Raw genomic sequence first — 22,318 nt, 5'->3', positions numbered from 1 at the left:
GCTAGAGCAATAATGCAAGAAAAAGAAATAAAGGGCATCCAAATTGGTAATGAAGAAGTTAAACTGTCCCTGTTTGAAGATGATATGATACTATACATAGAAAACCCTAAAGACTCCATGAGAAATCTACTAGAACTAATAGAAAGATTCAGCAGAGTAGCAGGATACAAGGTAAATATACAAAAATCAGTTGGATTCCTATACACCAATAAAGAGAACGACGAAAAGGAAGTCAGGAAAACATTATAATTTATAATAGCCCCTAAAAACAAACAAACAAACAAACAAAAAAACAAAAAAACTTAGGAATAAGTCTAACCAGGGATGTAAAAGACCTATACAAAGAAAACTACAAAACACTACTGCAAGAAACCCAAAGGGGTCTACATAAATGGAAAAACATACCATGCTAATGGATAGGTAGACTCAACATTGTGACAATGACAATTCTACCCAAGGCAATTTACAAATACAATGTAATCCTGATCCAAATACCAACAACATTCTTTAAAAAGATGGAAAAACTAATAATTAACTTTATATGGAAAGGGAAGAAACCCCAGATAAGTAAGAAGAAGAATAAAGTAGGAGGACTCGCACTACCAGACCTCAGAACCTACTATACAGCTATTGTAGTCAAAACAGCCTGGTACTGGTACAACGACAGATACACTGACCAACAGAACAGAATTGAGAACCCAGATGTAAATCCATCCACCTACGGTCACCTGATCTTCGACAAGGGCCCAAAGTCCATCAAATGGGGAAAAGATGGTCTTTTTAACAAACGGTGCTGGCAAAACTGGATATCCCTCTGCAAAAAAATGAAACAGGACTCATACCTCACACCATATACAAAAACTAATTCAAAATGGATCGAAGACCTAAATATAAAGCCAAAAACTATAAAGTTGATAGAAGAAAAAGTAGTATCAACACTAGAGGCCGTAATGAAAGGCATTAACAGGATACAAACCATAACCAACAACACACAAACTCCAGAAGATAAGCTAGATAACTGGGATCTTCTAAAAATTAAACACTTATGCTCATCAAAAGACTTCACCAAAAGAGAACCTACTGACTGGGAAAAAATTTTTGGACATTACAAGTCAGACAGAGGTCTAATCTCGAAAATCTACAAGAAAATCCAACACCTCTACAATAAAAAGGCAAATCATCCAATTAAAAAATGGGCAAAGGAAATGAACAGACACTTCACCAAAGAAGACATTCAAGCGGCCAACAGACACATAAGGAAATGCTTGCAATCACTAGCCATTACAGAAATGCAAATTAAAACCACAATGAGATACCATCTTACTCCAGCATCACTGGCACAAATAAAAAAAACAGGAAATAACAAATGTTGGACAGGCTGCAGGGAGATCGGAACTCTTATGCACTGCTGGTGGGAATGCATAATGATACAACCATTTTGGAAAATGATATGGCACTTCCTTAGAAAACTAGAAATAGAAATATCATACAATCCAGCAATCCCACTCCTAGGAATATATCCTAGAGAAATAAGAGCCGTCACATGAATAGACATATGCACACCCATGTTCACTGCAGCATTGTTCGCAACAGCAAAAAGATGGAAACAACCTAGATGCCCATCAACAGACGAATGGATAAACTATGGTACATATACATAATGGAGTATTATGCAACGATAAAGAACAATGATGAATCTGTGAAGCATCTGATAACATGGATGAAACTGGAGGACATTATGCTTAGTGAAATAAGTCAATCACAAAAGGACAAATATTGTATGAGACCTATACTGTAAAAACCCATGAAAACGTTTACACACAAAAAGAAACAATCTTTGTTAGTTATGAGGGATGGGAGGAGGGGGAAACTAAATAGACAATAGATAAGTGGTAACTTTGGTGAAGGGTAAGACTGTACACAATACTGGGGAAGCCAGCACAAGTTGTACAAAGAAAGGTCATGGAAGCTCCATAGACACATCCAAACTCCCTAAGGGACTGAATTGCTGGCTGGAGGGCTGTGGGGACTATGGTCTCGGGGAGCATCTAGCTCAATTGGCATAACACAGTTTATAAAGACAATGTCCTACATTCTACCTTGGTGAGTAATGTCTGGGTTCTTAAAAGCCTGTGAGCAGCCATCTAAGATACTCCACTGGTCTCACCCCTTTGGGAGGAAGGGAGAATGAAGAAAACAAGATACAAGGAAAAGATTAGTTCAAAGGACTAATGAACCACAACTACCAAGGCCTCCACCAGACTGAGTCCAGTATAGCTAGATAGTGCCCAGCTACCACTGCTGACTGCTCTAACCAGGATCACAACAGAGGGTCCCAGACAAAGCTAGAGAAAAATGCAGAACAAAATTCTAACTCACAAAAAACGACCAGATTTACTGGCCTGACAGAGACTGGAGAAAGCCTGAGAGTATGACCCCTGGACACCCTTTCAGCTCAGTAATGAAGTCACTCCTGAGATTCACCGTTCAGCCAAAGATTAGACAGCCCCGTAAAACAAAATGAGACTAATGGGGCACAACAGTCCAGGGACAAGCACTAGAAGGCAAAGGGTACAGGAAAGCTGGTAATAGGGAACCCAAGGTTGAGAAAGGGCAGTGTTGACATGTCGTGGGGTTGTTAACCATTGTCATAAAACAATATGTGTACTAACTGTTTAATGAGAAACTATTTGTTCTGTAAACCTTCATCTTAAGTACAATAAAAAATAAAAAAAAAATTGCCTAAAAATGAATGGATAAAAATGAATACATTCTTAAGGTTATTTTGTACTGTGCACAATTAAATTCCTTAATAGGGGTGGGGTGGGGATTGGCAAGGAATTAGAATGGTGAAGATAAAATTTCCTTTATTCATGTCACCACTCCTTCCCTGGTTGTTCACCCCTTGAATCTGCTTTCTCCAATGCCTATTTCCATTTCCAATTCTGAACTTGGTAATTATTATGACTCCTTGTTCAGTAATTTTAAATGCCTGGTTACTTCTTGGAATCCATGAATAACCTCGATAGATTGTCCCAGAAGTGTTTTGAGCTCATTCATTCTCAGAGGAGTTACCATGGAGAAGACGGATGCAATTTACTCCATTTTGTAGCCCTTTGAACATCCCTCTATCATAATAATGGTCAGATGCACTGAGATGACTTGCTTCTCTCTTCTCCTCCCCTCTCTGTGTGGGCAGCTCCAGGCATGTCTGCATATCTACATTCCCTGTTCTAGGTCAGGTGAACTAGGTGGAGGTACCTCCCTTGGAGGTGTTCCTGGGTAAGAGCCTTCCAGAGACCAGCTGGGTGATGGGCAAAATGAGAGATGAGGAGAGTCAGTAGTGGCAGAGAAGACAAGAGCATGTGCTGAGACTGAAGGGTGAGCAGGGCAGAACTGGAGGATAATGAGTAAAGTCAGAGTGAGACACAGAGTGGGTGAGGCAAGGGTCAGATTGTGTAGTTTAGGATTTATCTGAGAAAGACAGTAAGCGTCTGCCCTTACTGAAATGAGATGATCTAAGTAAAAACACCTGGCACATATAAGGCACTAAACAATTTTAATACCTGACTTACAGCACTGAATGATTAAAAGGCAAAAATTTGTAAAGTGGCTGGCACTGTGCTGGATACAGCATGTTCATTCTTTTCCATTTCTCCTAGAATTAAATTTCTTATTTTGTAGTAATAGTTCAGTGTCATTGCTTCTCAGTCAGCAACATCTTGTAGTTCACATTAAAGAGTAGCTTTTTGATATTATCTGTGATGATTTTTCTGAATGTTTCAGGATGGGGGTTGTCTTAGGCTAGGTTCTCTAGAGAAGCAAAACCAGTAAAGTGTATAAATATATATATATAGAGAGAGATTTATATAAAGGAAATGGCTCATGTGGTGGTAGAGGCTGGAATGTCCCAAGTCAGTGGGTCAGGATAGAGGCTTCTGATTCATATAGCTGCAGGGCCTGCCTGGTGAACCCAAAATAGGCAGGTCAGAGAGCAGGGCTCTTGCTCATAGGCTGTGAAGATAGATGAATCTCCAGACCGGCAGGCAAGACCACAGGTAGGCTGCTAGCTCAGGTCCCAAGAACCAGAGGTCAGATGGACAGGAGCCAGCTGCAGGATACAGAGTGAGCAACACGCCCCCGAGCCTTGCCAGAATGTCCACTTAATATTCCATGTAGGCCACACTCCCAAGCAAATTCCCTTTCAACTGACTGGCTACTCACAGCAGATCCCATCATGGGGGTGATCACATATGGAATCTCAACAAGGAAGTGATCCTAACATTATATGACTGCCAAAACACTGAGAATCATGGCCCAGCCAAGTTGACAGACAATCTTAACCATCAGAGGGCTTCAATTTTTTGTTTGGACATGAGTTCTGACTCAATCCTTTGTTATTGACAGAGTGGACCTTGTGGGACAGAAGCTATTTCAAAACTTAGCACGTTTATTTACTAGCTCCATGATTTATAGTACGTTTCTGAACCTATCTGAGCCTCTGTTTCTTTCATTAACCTTAGAAGACTGCTATGAGAATTAGATATGAGATGAATAAAGAGTCTGGCATATTAAAGGGACTTAGTAAAAAGCAGCTATTTTTAAGCACAGATATTTTCTATTTTAACCATTTTTTTCTTAGTTTGACCTCACATAGATAATTCTCTTTTTTTTTTTTTTTTGTACTTTAAATGAAGGTTTACAGAACAGAATAGTTTCTCATTAAACAGTTAGTGCACATATTGTTCTATGACAATGGTTAACAACCCCACTACATGTCAACACTATCCTTTCTCAACCTTGGGTTCCCTATCACCAGCTTTCCTGTCCCCTACTGCCTTCTAGTCCTTATCCCTGGACTGCTGTGCCTCATTAGTTCCGTTTTGTTCTATGGGGTGTCCAATCCCCAGCTGAAAGGTGAACCTCGGGAGTGACTTCACCACTGAGCTAAAAGGGCCATACTCTCAGGGTTTCTCCAGTCTCTGTCAGGCCAGTAAATCTGGTCTTTTTTTTTGTGTTAGAATTTTGTTGTACATCCTTCTCCAGCTCTGTCCAGGACCCTCTGTTGTGATCCCAGTCAGAGCAGTCAGTGGTGGTAGCCAGGCACCATCTAGCCTTACTGGACTCAGTCTGGTGGAGGTCGTGGTAGCTGTGGTCCGTTAGTCCTTTGGACTAATCTTTTCCTTGTATCCTCTTCTCTTCATTCTCCCTTGCTCCTGAAGTGGTGAGACCAGTGGAGTATCTTAGATGGCTGCTCATAGGCTTTTAAGACCCCAGACACTACTCACTACTCACCAAGGTAGAATGCAGAACATTGTCTTTATAATCTGTGTTATGCCAATTGAGCAAGATGTTCCCTGAGAGCATGGTCCCCACAGCCCTCCACCTAGCAATTCAGTCCCTCAGGGAGTTTGGATGTGTCTATGGAGCTTCCATGACCTTTCCTTGTACAAGTTGTACCGGCTTCCCCAGTATTGTGTACTGTGTTACCCTTCACCAAAGTTAGCACTTATTTATTGTCTGTTTAGTATTTCCCATATTTTAACCATTTTGATAGAATTACTTACAAATGTATTTCACCAAACCTTCTTAAACAGAGACAACTGAAAAAAATAATTTTTTTTTTTAACCTTGTGGTTGGCTCACTCAACATCTATTCTAGCTCCTGTCTCCTTTACCTTCCTCTACATTAGAGGCTGGAAAACTAAACACTCCATTTTCCAGCCTCCCTTGAAGGTCAGGGAATATATGTGACTTAGTTCTGGCAAATAAGACTTAAGTAGAAGTTAATGAAGATGCCCTGGTAGTGGAATGGTTAAGTGCTCGGCTGCTAACTGGAAGGTTGGCAGTTGGTTCTGTGGGAGAAAGACCTGGTTATTTGCTCTGTAAAGATTACAATCAATAAACCCCATGGGAAGTTCTACTCTGTTACCTGGGATCGCTATGAGTGGAAAATCAACTCAATGGTACTTAACAACAACAAGAACAAAAACAACAGAAGTCAATGAAGGAAGGCAAGGTGAAAGAGGGTTTATGGGAAAGCATTTGCTCTCCTGATGAAAGGTAATACACATGTCTGCACGGTCCTTTGCCCTAACCCCTTTGTCCTGCTTGGAATGTGGACTTAATGACTAGAGAAGCAGCAGCCATTTTGCTACCATGAGGAAATACATTAAGGCTGGTGAAACAGAAAGATAGAAGGAGCCTGGGTTCCTGATGATGCCATTAAGCCATTTTAACATCCTAGGATCTTCCACCTCTGTACTTCTTTTTATACAAGTCAAATAAATCCCTGTTTGTTTAAGCTACAGTTATTCTGTTACTTGTAACCAAACACATTCCTAACATACAAACCTTATCTTTTTGGTGATAACTGATTACTGTGCAGTGTTATAATGGAATTATGCCTTTAGATCTATAAGATGTTGGGGCTGTCTGCCATGAAAGTAAATGATTCCAGATACATGCATTTTTTTTTTAACTTAGTCATTAATTTACTCATTCAACAAATTATTTTGAAACAATAATTTGTGGAAGGAATAATTGACTCAATTGTCTCTGCTCTCTCTTTGTGTGGATTTTAATTTCATTTCATAGCACTTTAGCTTATCAGAGTCCTTCATACATCTCTTATCCTCTCCTATCTACTTTTCCTTTCAGTCCTTCTATGAATGCTATCCAAATAGGAAATCAAAATAGTTAAATTGGCAAAATTTTCTTTACATCTTGTAGGAATGTGATTTATGAGTGATGTTTTTCCCTGGAGCACCTTTTTCAGTTACTCTCATGTTTGCAGTTGGTTCCAGATGTTTGCAGATCTTGTGCCATGGAGTAGAACCTTCTGTCACCAGGATGCTATCCCGGTTCAGGCCCGTATCAAATCCATTCCAGATGCTTCCTCCGTTCACTCTGTTTTACACACAGCTATGGGGTCACCATGACTCAGAATCAACTCAACAGCAACTAACAACAACAATCAGTTGAATATCCTAGTATGTCACTTCCTTGCTCAGAGCCTTTATAGCCTGCCCCTGCCCACAGAAAAACCCTTCATCCCTAGCCTGGCACTTCAGTGCCCTCCTCAGTTTGATCCCAGCACACCTGTCCCATCTTATTTGTAATTCCTGCCATTCCTTGTTACACACCCTATGTCAAAACAAACAACTTCTGTTCTTCATAGAGGCCCTGAACACTTCTGCCTTCCTTGTGTCTGCTTCTGCTAGTCCCTCAGCCTGGAATGCCCTTCCTTCCCATTTCTGGGTTCTAACTCTTATCAGCCCCAAGGGCCAGCATTTCCAGTAAAACCAAAAAACCACAGTAGCTGTTATTGAGTGGATTCTGACTCATGGCAACCCCAAGTTTATCAGAGCACAACTGTGCTACATAGGGCTTTCAATGGCTGATTTTTCAGAAGTAGATCACCAGGCCTGTTTTTCTGAGGTGTCTCCCAGTAGACTTGAACTTCCAACCTCTTGGTTAGCAGCCTAGAGCATTAACAGTTTGTGTCACCCAGGGATTCTATTCCTAGTAAAGCTTTCCCTAATCTTTTCAGGAGGAAGTCATTCTCCTGCCCCGACTCTTCCTGGCCTATTATACCTTTGTGTGATATTTGTTCCTTCCTGGAGGTATTCAAGTTACTTATGTGTTTACACCATCTGTGTACCTGGACCACAAACTCTATGAAGGCAGGATCCATTTCCCCATCATCTTTGTGTTCCCCACAGTGCGTAACTTAGTATCTTGTATATAGGGAAGTGTTTTTGTCTGACATGAAATTGTGTTGTGCCAATAGATACCTGTTGAATGAAAGAAGGAACACTGTTGTCTGATAAGAAAGGTGTCATTCATACACAGGCCCCTAATAAAATTGTTTGAATGGATGACTATCGTAACGGGGAAGACAAACTTGAAGACTCAAAGTAGGTAAGAACAGGGTTTGCCTACTACACAACTGAACCATGGTTTTACAATTCATTTCTGGAACTGAGCAAGGTAAGGGAATGATGAATGAGTATAGATAAATGAAAACATAAGACCCAACAACTGGCCATTGTTGGTAAAATTTCCTTGCTTGTAATGTGTGTTCAGATGAATCAATTTTATGAATTATCTTAATTATGTCACATCTGTTACCTCGTAAAGAATTACTTAAAAAAAACTCTCAATGTAACATACCAGTGGAATTAATTTTCTCACTGAAAAACAGAAATGAAGAGATTACAGCTGAATAGAGGTGCTTATCACATGATAAATGTCTGGGGAAAGCAGTAAAGGGATTTCTTTTCCAGATTCAGAGTGCTTAAGTGTCACATTCTAATGAAGGAACAGCACCATCATCACAAGTGCAGCCTCTGGAGTCAGCTGCCTGAGTGCGGGCTGAGGCTCCACTGCTCCTGTGGGATCCTGGGAACACTACACTTTCACGTGCTTCAGCTTTCTCATTTGTACAATGGAGATAACAACATTTGCCTTCTGGAGATTCGGTGAGAGTTAATGAGCTACCACCTGTGAAGTATTTTGAATAGCTGTTGTTAGGTGCCGTCGAGTCAGTTCCAACGCATAGCAACCCTATGTACAAACAACAAAACACTGCCAGTTCTGAGCCATCCTCACAGTCATTGCTATGTTTGAGCCCATTGTTGCAGCCACTGTGTCAATCCATCTCATTGAGGGTCTTCCTCTTTTTTACTGACCTGCTACTTCAGAAACTATGATGTCCTTCTCCAGGGACTGGTCCCTCTGATAACATGTCCAAAGTACGTGATATGAAGTCTTGCCATCCTCGCTTCTAAGGAGTATTCTGGTTGTACTTCTTCCAAGACAGATTTGTTGGTTCTTTCAGCAGTCCATGGTATATTCAATATTCTTCTCTAACACCATAATTCAAAGGCATCAATTCTTTGATCTTCCTTATTCATTGTCCAGCTTTTGCATGCATGTGAGGCATCTGAAAATACCATGGCTTGGGTCAGGCACACCTTAGTCCTCATAGTGACATCTTTGCTTTTTAATACTTTAAAGAGGTCTTTTGAGCAGATTTGCTTAATGCAATACATCGTTTGACTTCTTGACTGCTGCTTCCATGGATGTTGAAGGTGGAGCCAAGTAAAATGAAATCCTTGACAACTTTGAATAATTCCAAGCACATATTAAGCACTCAAGAATTGTTAGGTATTGTTTTTTTAAGGCAATATCCATTCTAAATATTTTCTTGCGTTCTGCTGATTGACAAGATTTGAGTGCCTGCTTTTTCTTTTTTTTTCTTCCTTTTATCACTAAATTTAACTATAGTACTGCCCCTCTTTAAACATACATCAATTCTAAATAGTTTGGCCTTAAACATGAAAACAAGGTAGTACAATGACTTTACCAAAACTATTATTTTCTTGGAGCCCTGGTGGTGCAGTGGTTATTTTCTTACTCATTATTTTCTTACTCGTGTTTCCAGTAAGTCTCAGTATAACATTTTAAAGTAGGTTAAGACCTAATTCTGGATGTCTGGAATTTTCATTGCCACTATTGTCAAAAACATTGCTCTGATCACAGAGTAACAGAGTGTCTCCCAAAGAATCAACTGGCTGTAATTTTTTTCCCCCTGTCAGGAACTTTAGGGTTGAAACAGGAGTTTATAAGAAGCCGTCAGAATGACATGACATTCAGCTACCAACTATTTACTCCTCTGTTTTATTTCACTTTTAAAAAATTTACGAAGAAAGATAAGCTGTTGTGAAAGCCAGCTCCACAGAAATAGCACAGGCCTTAACCAAAATTGGAGCCCCTGTGGCTCAGTGGTTAAGAGCTATGGCTGCTAACCAGAAGGTAGGCAGTTCAAATCTACCAGCTGTTCCTGGGAAACCCTGTGGGGCAGTTCTACGCTGTCCTATAGGGTCACTATGAGTCAGAATTAACTCCACAGCAACAGGTTTTTTGGTTAACCAAAGTATTCTTGGATAGACTTGTCAATAACAGTACTTGGAATGAAAATTTTCTTAATATGTATCTTCCCAGTATGTTCACTTGAATATTATCTTGATTTTGTTCACATCATCGTTTCATGGTTATCATATGAAGGCCCTACTTTATAATTAAGATGATTAAAAAGTTGGTCACAGGGCACTTTGGGTTACAGTCCTTCTATTTTATGAGTGTCTAATATAAAAAATCAACTGGAAAAAGATTTTACATTTTCCCTAAGTGTTCTTTAAGTTCCTCCTTATTTTTACTGTAAGCACCTCTATGAAACATTGCAATGCAAATATTGCATTTGTTGGTGTGAGAGTATTATCATCAGGCTGCGACAATAGCATTGCCATAATCGGCATGAATTTCCAACTTTAAAATATGTGTTTGTTCCCTGAGTCATTTGCTTTGCTCTCTGCCTACAGACTGTGAACACGATTGATACTGAGCGAGCTTCGGGATAGGGAAAAGTTGTGAGTCAGGGCCATTGCTTCTTACAGAGAAAGAAGGCCAGAAGTAGCTATAAATATGGTATCTGCTTGTTCTCCCTGTTTTGATACTGTTTAATAACCAGTGTAATTTGCCCCCAGGACTGTGGATGTTCTTTGCTATATGTGAGTTGCCACTTTGTGAGCAGATGGCTTTATCTTTTCGTGCCTGTATTTTCCTTTCTATGCAAAAGAGAAAGGAATGAAACTGTATCATAGTATTTTATTTTTACAGCCTACAATAATGATATATGAAAGTAATCAGTCTCTCTTTTCACTTTAGTTCTGGATTAGTCCTGCAATTTTTGCAGGATTACAAAGACCAATGTTAATAGGCAAATGAAATGGTACCACTAAGTAATCCACAGAGATGCTACTCTCCTGAAGTAAGCAATAGTCCTTTTCAGAGGGCAGCACTGTCTTTCCAGTGTGTAAAAACCAGTAAAAAACCAGTAAAAACCAGTTACTGTCGAGTCGATTCGGACTCATGGTGACTCCATGTGTGTCAGAGTATAACTGTGCTCCATAGGGTTTTCAGTGACTGATTTTTAGGAAGTAGACTGCCAGGCCATTCTTCTGAGGTGAAATGAACATTCCAGACTTCTTCTGGGTGGACTCAAACCTCCAACTCTTTGTTTAGCAGCCAAGCATGTTAACTGTTTGCCCGGCCCAGGGACTCCATGCACATAGTAGATCTGATAAACGCTCACTGCCCAGAGACTATGGTTTTTTACAAGCTGCTCTTTATACAAGTAAAAAACTGGTATTTCTCATATAACTTTGGGCTCTCAACATTGAGGTTCTATCACTATCAGATTTCATGCCAGAAGGTACTATCTACTTAATCTAAAAATAGATTAACTGGAAAACAATTCAGAGGGCCATATATCAAGGCACATAAACCCATCATCATTCAAGCAAATATCTTCCAGAATACCTGCATGGACTTTTTAATTTACTAACATTTTAAGATAACTCCTCAACTATTTTCTCTTTTAGTTACTAAATCCATCAAATAGGAGATTACAGGGGCTTTTGGTTATATGATAATAAATGCTTAAACAGGGTATAATAATTGTTGGCACATAAAGGCAATACAGTTTCACTACACTATATATTAAAAATCCATCAACCTCAACGTGTTTAGAGGCAATAATAGAATTTTCCTTCTAGAAATTTTAGGAAAATGGCAAACTGTTATCAACTATTTTCTTTGCCTTCCTTATGTTTAAGCAAGTTGTTGAATCTGCTGCTTAGATGTCTTTTCTCCCTAAGCTTCTTTTTCATTTCCATTAATTACCGTGAGCAGTGACGCTAACGGGGATGGTGATAATTAAGCAATGGCTGTGCATCAGAAGTTAACAATAAGTGTAATTGTATTTTAAATAGTAGTGTTGATTCTTCTAAAACTTGAAGTCGATTAACAAATAATTATTCAGTAGTTCTGTCTGAATTAACTTTTACTATTCTTTTTAATTTTCCTTTGGGTAGGAGAGTCTGGCAGAATGGGAATTAAATAGTTCCAGTGGTAAATTTGAAATATATGATGGGGGAATTCTCAAATTTGAAGGAAGCAATACAGGACAAATCATGCAAATGTGGTACAAATAGGGGTTAAGTGGGACTCAGGAGCAATGTCTGATGAATTAACAACAGTGACAAGGACATGTTCTCGGTGCCAGTGCTTTCCCAGACCTGGTCCCTAGAGTGATGCCAGTTTGTGACGAAGTGTTCCAGAATCACAGCAAAAAGAGAAAAATAAGGAAAATGTTGGGAGCTTTTCTTAAGGCCAAACAGATTCATTAGAGACTTTATTTGGAGCTTATGTCATCCCCACTTTTTTTGTGCTAAAAATGTTCCTTTCAAACAATGGGAATCATAGATAGTTCTTATTCCCTAATATCCTTGCTTAGTTTAAAGGAGGCGAAAAAAGAAGGCAACTTCATTGTAGCCCTGTTAATTTTTTTTAAACTGATCTATTAAGTACTGAAATTAGGGAATCACGGGTCTATGTAGCCTTGCTACACACCAAAACAAAAACAAAAATGACTCTGACTCATGGTGACCTCCTGTGTGTCAAAAAGAACTGTGCTCCACAGGAGTTTCAGTGGTTGATTTTTCAGAAGTACATCGTGAGGCTTTCTTTCAAGGCACCTTTAGGTGGATTCAAACTGCTAATCTTGCCTTAACTGCACTTCCCAGCAGCCCTGCTACCTATCAACATGGTTTATAATTACTCCCTGGCCCACTTTCCCAGGAAAACTGGTGTTAGTGAGCAGGAAATAATGCTGATTTTAATGCCCCTCCTGGCTGGAGAGATCCGTAGGGTAAACCTAGGTACTAATTAGTATGCCACTTCAGACACCCTAAGGAGCCCTGGTGGCACGGTGGTTAAGTGCTCTGCTGTTAACCAAAAAGTCGGCGATTAAAACCCACCAGGCGCTCCAAGGGAGAAAGATGCGATAGTCTGCTTCTGTAAAGATTTACAGCCTTGGAAACCTTATGGGGGCAGTTCTACTCTGTCCTATAGTGTCGCTATGAGTCAGAATCAACTCGGTGTCTGTAAGTTTGGTTTTTGGTTTTCATACATCCTATAGTGCAACTTACTTCTCATTTTAGGTTATGCTTCTCTTGATTTTTTCCAACAGAAAGTCCAGGAAAAAAATGATAATTTGCTTACTTCACAGTCTAATCTAAATATGGGTCTTCACTGATTATCACCCACATCAAGTGACATTTGTTCAATGCACATGAGTACGCAGCTATTACCTAGGTGAGTTCCATGTTTCTCTCACTTAATGGAATATCCAATGGCACAAGGTTTTGAATGCATTTTGTAAAATGATAATGAAAATAATACATCTCATCCTATTATTTTTCAAGCAGTTTAAAAGATAATCTTTTAAAAAAGTAAATGAAACTTTGTATTTTTAAAAGAATCAGATTCACAAAGATTCACCCTGTCTCTACTAACGTTATTTCTTAAAAAGGGTTCCGATCAGGTAAGGATGATTGAAAAAACAGAGTCTAGTTTTTTTTTTTTAAAGGCTTTAAAATAAAAATGAAAAACATCACTAAACAGACATCCTATTGAAGATTTTAAAAAACATACAAAAGGGAAATTATTGCTTAAGAATTATACAGTATCATCAAGTTCAAGTGCTCCAAAATGTCATGAGACACATCCTACTCTAAATAACTAGCCTTCCTAGTCCCATAATACCCAAACAAGCTTCAATGAAACACTTCTGTTGAACTATGGGAACTCACACAACACCCTAATTTTTAATTAGGAACTTAAAGCTGTCAAAGGCATGGTGAGCAACTACATTCAACATTATGGTAGGTTAAAAAATATATAAGCTTGTATGAGAAGGTTCTACAAGGAAGTCCATAGTATACCAGCCTTGTGATTTCATATTATTTTAATTTACACTTGCTTACATGGCTGTATATAGATGTTATGAGCTGAAATGTGTCCCTCAAATAGGATATGTTGAAATCCTAACATCTGGTACCTATAAATGCCAACTTATTTGGAAATAGAGTCTTTGATGATGCAATTAGTTAAGTAAATATGAAGTCATACTGAACTAGGGTGGGCCCTGATCCAATATGACTATTGTCCTTACAAGAAGAGGAGAAGCGACACGGGGACACCCAGAGGGAAGATGGTCCTGTGAAGATGGAGGCAAAGATTGGAGCAATCCATCTACACATCAAGGAACACCAAGGATTGCCAGGAACCACCAAAAAATAGGAAGAGGCAAGGATCTTTCTCTAGAGTCTTCAGAGACAGCATGGCCCTGCTGACACCTTGATTTCGGACTTCTATCCTCCAGAACTGTGAGGCAGTAAATTTCTGTGGTTTTATGCTACCCAGTTAGTGGTACATTTTTATAGTGGTCCTAGAAAACTAATACAAGTATATTAAAATAACAAAAATGAAGATGTCCATGTGATGATGGGAACTGTGTCAGTAAGACACAGTATCCAGGTAATAGTAGGGCTTTCCTGGTTATTTTGATTAGGGTTTCTCTTCAAACTGGGTTTGTTCCTTAGTCAAATCTGCCAACTGACATACAGTCAATGATGAAATAGAAAAGAAAAAAAAAGACTGGATTAACTTCTATTATAATTGAGCTATGTTATTCAGATATAGCTATTAAATAGCTTATTACACGAACAACACAGATGTTAAAGAAAACACTAAGACAATTTTATAACTGATCAACATATAGTTGTAAAGAAAATAAAAGAATTTGGCATGATGTTTTTAAAATCTAAATTCTTCAGTTTGGATTTCTTCAATAACCTATATAAGAGGAAAATGCAACAGAGTTCACTCAAAGAGTATAGAATTGTTAGTGCTAACTGTAGGCTCCAAAAACAAGGCCTAGAGGGGGAAGGAAGAGAGAGGAAGAAATACAAAAAATAATAAAATAGTATCAATCACTTAAATTGCCCTTACAACATTCCAGACACCTTTCTATGTACTTCAGATACATTTAATCCTCACAGCCACACTGGGGTGGGATCAATGATTATACCCCTTTTACAACTAAGGCATGTGGGTCACAGAAGACAAGTAACCTGCAGGAGCTCACACAGCTCGCAGTGGATGGTGCAGCCTTCATAGTGCATCTCAAATGCAGTCTCTCCATTATCATCTACCATGTTACACACATTCTCTCGTTTCACCCACACAACATTATGTGGTAGGTAACATCATTCTCCAATTTACAGATAAAGAAGAGACTAGCCTAGAGATTACTACCTTGTGGGGCATCACGAATTATTAAATGGTTGTGGATTTGAGACTCCAATCGAGATACCTCAGACTCAAAAACCCTAGGGAAGAGGAGTGCTGAGTTGAAGTGAGTCTGAGGTGAACTGGCCTGAAGAGAGATGTGATCTTTGTGGTCTTGCAGAATCTGGTACTGAAATAAGTGATTAGTCCTGCTTCTGGGCAGGGAGGGGGTCTGTTCTATTCATTACCGGGAACCCCAATGCCTAATGCAGTGACATATGAGGCCACTCTGTACATTCTCCTTTGCAACAATCATCACATTTAATAACTCATTGTTAAAGATCTCTTTTCCCAAAGCCTGTAAACTCTGTTCATTTACTGAGAGCTTGCTGTGTACCAGGCAGGCACTGTTCTAGGTGCTTAAAATATATCAGTAAATAAAACTTTATTTTGTTTATTATTGATTTAGCTTTGCACCCCTAGCACCTACAAGAATATCTGCCACCCACTGGTTCTCAATAAATATTAATTGAATGAATAAATGAATGAATTAGGAGGGGTGGGTAGAAGCAAAAAAATAAACTACAGAGTAAAAATATTTGAGTTTGAGCTATTAACCCCCAGATTTTTATTCAAACCCTAATATGCTTGTGATTAATAAGGATAGCCATTTTATTATTTCATTCATCTTTATAACCAGAAGTGTAACCAAATACATTTTAATTGCAAAAGTGAGCTCTGATCCAGGTTTTGAAAGCCAGCACGTGTTTCAGGATGTAGTTCTTTTATTTATGTGATGGATTACATTGATTGTTTTTCTAATGTTGAACCATCCCTGCATAACTGGTATAAATCCCACTTGATCACAGTGAATTATTTTTTTGGTATGTTGTTGAATTCTATTGGCTAGAATTTTGCTGAAGATTTTTGCATCAATGTTCATGAGGGATATTGGTCTGTAATTTTCTTTTTTTGTGGTGTCTTTACCTGGTTTTGGTAAGGTTATGCTGGCTTCATAGAATGCGTTTGGGAGTATTCCATCCTTTTCTATGCTCTGAAATACCTTTAGTAGTAGTGGTGTTAACTCTTTGAAAGTTTGGTAGAATTCTCCAGTGAAGCCATCTGGGCCAGGGCATTTTTTTGTTGGGAGTTTTTAAATTACCTTTTCAATCTCTTCTTTTGTTATGGATTAATTTAGTTGTTCTACCTCTGTTTGTGTTAGTTTAGGTAGGTAGTGACTTTCTAGAAATTTGTCCATTTCCTCTAGGTTTTCAAATGTGTTAGAGTACAGTTTTTCATAGTATTCTGTTATGATTCTTTTCATTTTAGTTGGGTCTGTTGTGATATCACCCAACTCATTTCTTATACAGGTTATCTGCTTCCTTTCCTGTTTTTCTTTTGTCAGTTTGGCCAATGGTTTATCAATTTTGTTGATCTTTTCAAAGAACCAGCATTTGGTCTTGTTAACTCTTTCAATTGTTTTTCTATTCTCTATTTCATTTAATTCTGCTCTAATTTTTATTATTTCCTTTCTTCTGGCACCCGAGGGCTTCTTTTGCTGTTCTCTTTCTACTTGTTCCAGTTGTAGGGTTAATGTTTTGATGATGGCCCTTCCTTCTTTTTGGATGTGTGCATTTATTGCTATAAACGGACCTCTGAGCACTGTTTTTGCTGTGTCTTAAAGGTTCTGGTAGGATGTGTTTTCATTCTCGTTTGATTCTATGAATTTCTTTATTCCATCCTTAATTTCTTCTATAACCCAGCAGTTTTTGAGCAAGGTGTTGTTCAGTTTTCAGGATGTAGTTCTTGTACCTATTTTTTTCATATTATATTCCCTGGAGCTCAGCTTGTGTTTGTGTTCTTCACTTTCCAAAAGGTGACTTTTCAAGGCAAGTCTTCTCCCAGTAGTTAGAGGCGTTTATCTTAAAGCTCATTTGGTTTTAGCAGTGAGGCTGCAGTCTGTCATCCACCTTGGTATTGACTCTCTCAATTAGACGCAATGGCATTTCACCTCCATGCAAAATATTAGTAAATTAACAAACCCCACTCTGCATTCATTGGGGAAATCTGCTCTGCTTGTGATGACGAATGTGACAAGCAGGGAGTAATCACAGAGACAATCCGGTAATACCTTTAGGCTTGCAAACATCAATTAAAACTCTGGCTCTGTGCCTTGCAGTTGGGGTTTGGTCTGGAAATTTCTTCTTTCCTGACACAATACAAAAGTCAGCACTGGTGATTTGTAAGAAAAACGAGTAACAACCCCCAAAAAAATAGCTGCAGAAACATCACCATGAATTTTTATGAATCTTTCCTATTGCTCAATGACTGTTTTAGGATTAAAAAATGAACTCCAGCATGGTGAACAATTTTTAGACAAGATTTACAACTTTCCAACATGACAACTTTGACTCAAACAGTGATTCATAATAAATATTTCCTTATAGTGCTAAAAAGACTACAAAGAGATTATTATTCAAATGTCTTGGCTGTCTCTTTCTGCTTTAAGGGTATTTTAGTCTAATGAAGAGATTTTTAACACAGGAGTTGTTGGGTCACAGGAGCTCTGTGGTTGGGCTTCAGCTAATTTACCTAAAATTAGTGGAAATGTCTTACGTGCATTTTATTGGGGTGGGCATTCGTCACCTTCATCGGATTCTCCAGGGGGCTTGTGACCCTACTAGACAAGAATCCCTGGTCTGTGGTAAAGGGTCCAAGGGCGGGGTGGGGGGGAGTTGCCAAGGTCTGCCACCATCCAGCTGTCATAGAACCACTCTGGTCTTAGTGTCCAGATGTGGTTTCTCCAGATGGTCTACATCTTCTTTGTTTCTGAGTTGTGCAAACAGTTAACATGCTCCATTGCTAACTGAAAAGTTAGAGGTTCAAGTCCACCCAAAAGCACTTTGGAAGAAAGGCCTGGTGATCTACTTCCAAAAAAACCAGCTTGAAACCCTATGGAGCACAGTTCTACCCTGACACACATGGGGTTGCCATGAGTTGGAACCGACTCAACAGCAACAGTTTTTGTTTTTTCATGTTTTAATAGTTAAATCTCTGATATTTGGGGATCATAAATTTAGCTGAATCTTTACCTTTAACTTCTTATATTCTAATAACCGTATTACCTAATAATTCAGCCTTATCATTCTTTGGCACATTCAATATCATTAACCACAAAATGAACAAATGAACATTTATGAAACATTAATATTTGCATTGTATCAAATGGAGCAGACAGATGAACACCTTCCATTTTGAAACCCTATCACTTTCTTACGACAAGTCGAACCTTGAGGCAAGTTTTTTTTGTGCAATCAGAATCTCATTTCTTTATGTGGTACATTATGGTAAACAAAGGCTAACATATACTTAAGTCCAATATAACACCATGTCAAACTGTGTGTTTTAAGTCCATCAATTTTATCGGGTTTTCAAAGGCAGCTAGAAGAGTTGAGAAATTGGGCAAATACTGCTTAAAGTTACCCAAATAATTATTTTAAAATACTTTTTAAAAAAATGGGGCTAAGGAATTCTAGCCAAGGTTAAAATTTATCATATTTCTCTAAATCAAACTAAAATGAAAGTTTTTGTCATTATGGCTTAATAAAGGCAAATCTGGTTAAAATCATTAACTTTTTCATTGTACACCAAAATAGTCACTTCTCTAAAGTAAAGAAGGTTTCTAAACGACAGCACGGGCTTCTTAGAAATCTGAAAGTTTGTTTTCGCTCTGGATATGTAAAAGTAGTTAACTTACTGTCTTGATGAGCCCCTTTTCCTGGAAGTATTTAACCAACGGAGCAGCGTTCTGTTTGAAGTTTATCAGTCTCCTCTGGGTAGCTTTCACATTGTCGTCAGGCCTCCCCTGTTGCTCTGCACGCTTCAGCAATCTTTCTTTGAGTCTCTGACTGGCACAAGCTAGGAATACCACCAGGTCAGGGGTACAGATCTGTGAAGAGCATCAAACAAGTAGGCAGGCAGTCAATGTACAGCCAATGCAAGTGTGGACAGTGGCAAGCATCTCTTTGGTTCTACTGAGGCTGCCATCTATTTGGCCCTATATGTCTCTGTCAGCACATTTCCAGTGCTGCTGTTCTGCACAAGACCCAGAGGCGCCATTTTCTTTACAGTCATTGAATGGCATCTGCCAACCCGCATGGCTTTATGCAGTGGCCCTACATATTTCCGGAAAACATTCTTTGTCTATGCTCAAATAGATTTCCAGGTTGAATTAAGAACAATGTAGGCCAAACTTTGCCAAAGGGTATATGTGACTTGACTTTAGTGGGAAGATAACTATTGTGCCACAGATGTTCTCTACAGTAAAGAAGTACTATTGCTATTATTACCATTTGCTATAATTCTGTAAGTCTCTACTGTATACCAGGCCCAATACTAAGTTATTTGTATATGATATTGCTAAATTTTACCACAGTCTGCAAGGTAAATAATATCTTCATTTTATAAACGGGCAAACTGAGGCTCTGAGAAATTACATATTGCTTCGAGGCCATATGGTCTATAAGGCCAAAAGGTTGATGTTTGAATCTAGGTCTGTCTGGTCTCTGGCCTGTGTTCCTTCCACTATCCCAAAGCACCAAATGGTTCAAAGGCCTTCATGCATCTCTGAAAATACCAAGGAATGGCATGAAAAGAACCAATGAAATAAACAGTTTTTACTTAACTAAATTAGAACTAGTGTTTATGTTACCTGTGACTCAGCAAGACAAAAATCAATCGCAGCACCTTTCCACCTAAATGAAATTCTTATCTTGGCTTATTTGTTTGTTTGCTTTATTTATTTTTATGGTGCAACATAATTTTCCTAAATCTCTTAGCTAGAAGCCTTTGTATTATTTCTAGCCCTTGTTTACCGAAACTTCAACCTATGGAACTATTTGCGCCGCCTATGGATTTTGTCTTTGAAATGCCATCTAGGCTCCCTGTCCCCCCTCCCTGATTCCCAGTGCTACCGTGTTAAGCACAGGCACACAGCAGGATAAGTGATTAAGAGCATGAATTTTAGAATCACATGGTTCTGAGTTTGAATCTACAATCAACTATCAATTAGTTGTTTGTTCTTGGGCACGTGTTCAAATCTCTGAGCCTCAGTTTTCTCATCTGTAAAATACGGGGAAAAATTCATCTTAGTATTTTTGTATGTCTCAATTTTTTTTTAAAACTTTGCTTTTCAGAACGCTTACATTTGTAAAAAATGACTTAGTAATTTTTGTGTGGTACAAGATTAAAGAGATGATCTGAAGTTAAAATTTTTATTTTGTCAGATATTATAAAATTAATATTTAATATAGCTTTTGTAATCTTAGCTTTACCCAACATAAAAATGACACACTTTCAAATTTACTTTAAATAAATTATATAAGGAAAAGGACAATTTTTTTTTTAAATATTTTATTGTACTTCAGGTGAAGGCTTACAGAACAAATAGTTTCTCATGAAACAGTAGTACACATGTTGTTTTATGACATTGGTTAACAACCCCACAACATATTAACCCTCTAACTTCTCAACCTTTTTTTTTTCTTTTTGGTGAAAATACACATAGCCAAAGATATACCGTTTAAAAAATTTCTACATACACAGTTCAGTGACATTGACTACGCTCTTCCAATTGTGCTGTTATTCTCACTTAAGATGAAGGCTTACAGAACAAAATAGTTTCTCATTTAACAGTTACTACAAATGTTGCCCTATGACAATGGTTAACAATCTCACAACACATCAACAATATCCTTACTCAACCTTGGGTTCCCTATCACCAGCTTCCCTGTCCCCTTCTGCCTTCTGGCCCTTGTCACTGGACTCCTGTACCTCGTTAGCTTCATTTGGTTTTACGAGGCTGTCCATTCCCAGGCTGAACGGTGAACCTCGGAGACAACTTCACCACTGAGGTAAAAGGGTGTCTGGGGGCCATACTCTCGGGGTTTCTCCAGTCTCCTTTAGGCCAGTAAATCCGGTCTTTTTTTTGTGAGTTAAAGTTATGCTCTACATCCCTCTCCAGCTCTGTCCAGAACCCTCTGTTGTGATCCTGGTCAGAGCAGTCAGTGGTGGTAGCTGGGCACCATCTAGCTGTACTGGACTCAGTCTGGTGGAGGCCTTGGTAGCTGTGGACCATTAGTCCTTTGGACTGATCTTTTCCTTGTATCCTGTTCTAGGAAGAGGACAATTTTTGACAAATAAATTAAATCACATTACATTGTGCTTGGTTTGGTGATAATGTATATTAAAATATAGAAAAAAACCTAAACTACCAGTTCAGTATAGAATGCAGGGAAAAACTTCTTGCATTTTACTCTTAAACAATTGAATGATGTACTGTAATAAATTCTGTGTTCTGTTTTAAGACTGGAATGTGTTTCTCTGTATATAATACAGTAAGGTTATGGCTAGCTTTATATATATATAATCATCACTATATTTCGAAAGTCTTTTACTATTGACTTTTGAAACACAAGAGACAGCTTGAAATTTATGTAAGATTTTGACCCATGAATACAACTTCAGATCTGATATAGATTATCTTGAGGTCAATCTGAAAAGTCATTTAATTTTATAATTATGATTAATTTGCCATCTTTCTTTGGAATAAACTAAATAATGTATGACTTGGAGTGAGAAAAAGTAAAACAGGTGAGACCACCATGACAGCTAGTGATAACCAAATGATTGCTCAACAAAGTGGCCGAAGTCATGTGGAGTCACCTCTGAACTGAAAATATCCAGAATGAAACAGGGTGTAGAAGAAGGTGGCAAAGTATACCTTTGGGACACCCATCTGATTTCTGTTAACACCCATATATGCCCAGTCATCATAGCTTCATGGTCTCCAACAGTGCCTCATTTTAAATGGCAAATACTTAAATTGTTTATTTATTTGTTTGTTGCCAACAATTAAAACAGAAGCAGGCACCATTCTGTTTCAAAGCACGTGAAGCACCTAAACAGTTTTCATGAAATCCAATTGTGAAATGTTAAGAAGTATCACCAAATAAAGTGGCTGTCATCAGATCCTTGACACACCTTTTCTATGCCTATGTTCTCAGAAAATATTTGCTGACTGAATTAATAAGTGAATAAATGAGAACAAAAATTGAAATAT

The 22,318-nt window shown here is 38.4% G+C and overlaps 1 protein-coding gene across 1 annotated transcript in view; it reads right to left on the bottom strand.

The window, feature by feature from the left end:
• Window positions 1-22,318, bottom strand: part of AK5 (adenylate kinase 5) — a 332,857-nt gene that overhangs the window by 230,776 nt on the left and 79,763 nt on the right. Inside the window, exon 6 of the mRNA XM_004369075.2 lies at window positions 18,956-19,147. Within this exon, the coding sequence (XP_004369132.1) occupies window positions 18,956-19,147 (192 nt within the window). The remainder of the gene's footprint in view (window positions 1-18,955; window positions 19,148-22,318) is intronic.

Source organism: Trichechus manatus, unplaced genomic scaffold (genome assembly GCF_000243295.1).
Source record: "Trichechus manatus latirostris isolate Lorelei unplaced genomic scaffold, TriManLat1.0 scaffold00003, whole genome shotgun sequence".
In the NCBI taxonomy this organism is placed as follows: domain Eukaryota; kingdom Metazoa; phylum Chordata; class Mammalia; order Sirenia; family Trichechidae; genus Trichechus; species Trichechus manatus.
Note: the sequence above shows the minus strand (reverse complement) of the source record. Positions and strands in the feature narration are given on the sequence as shown.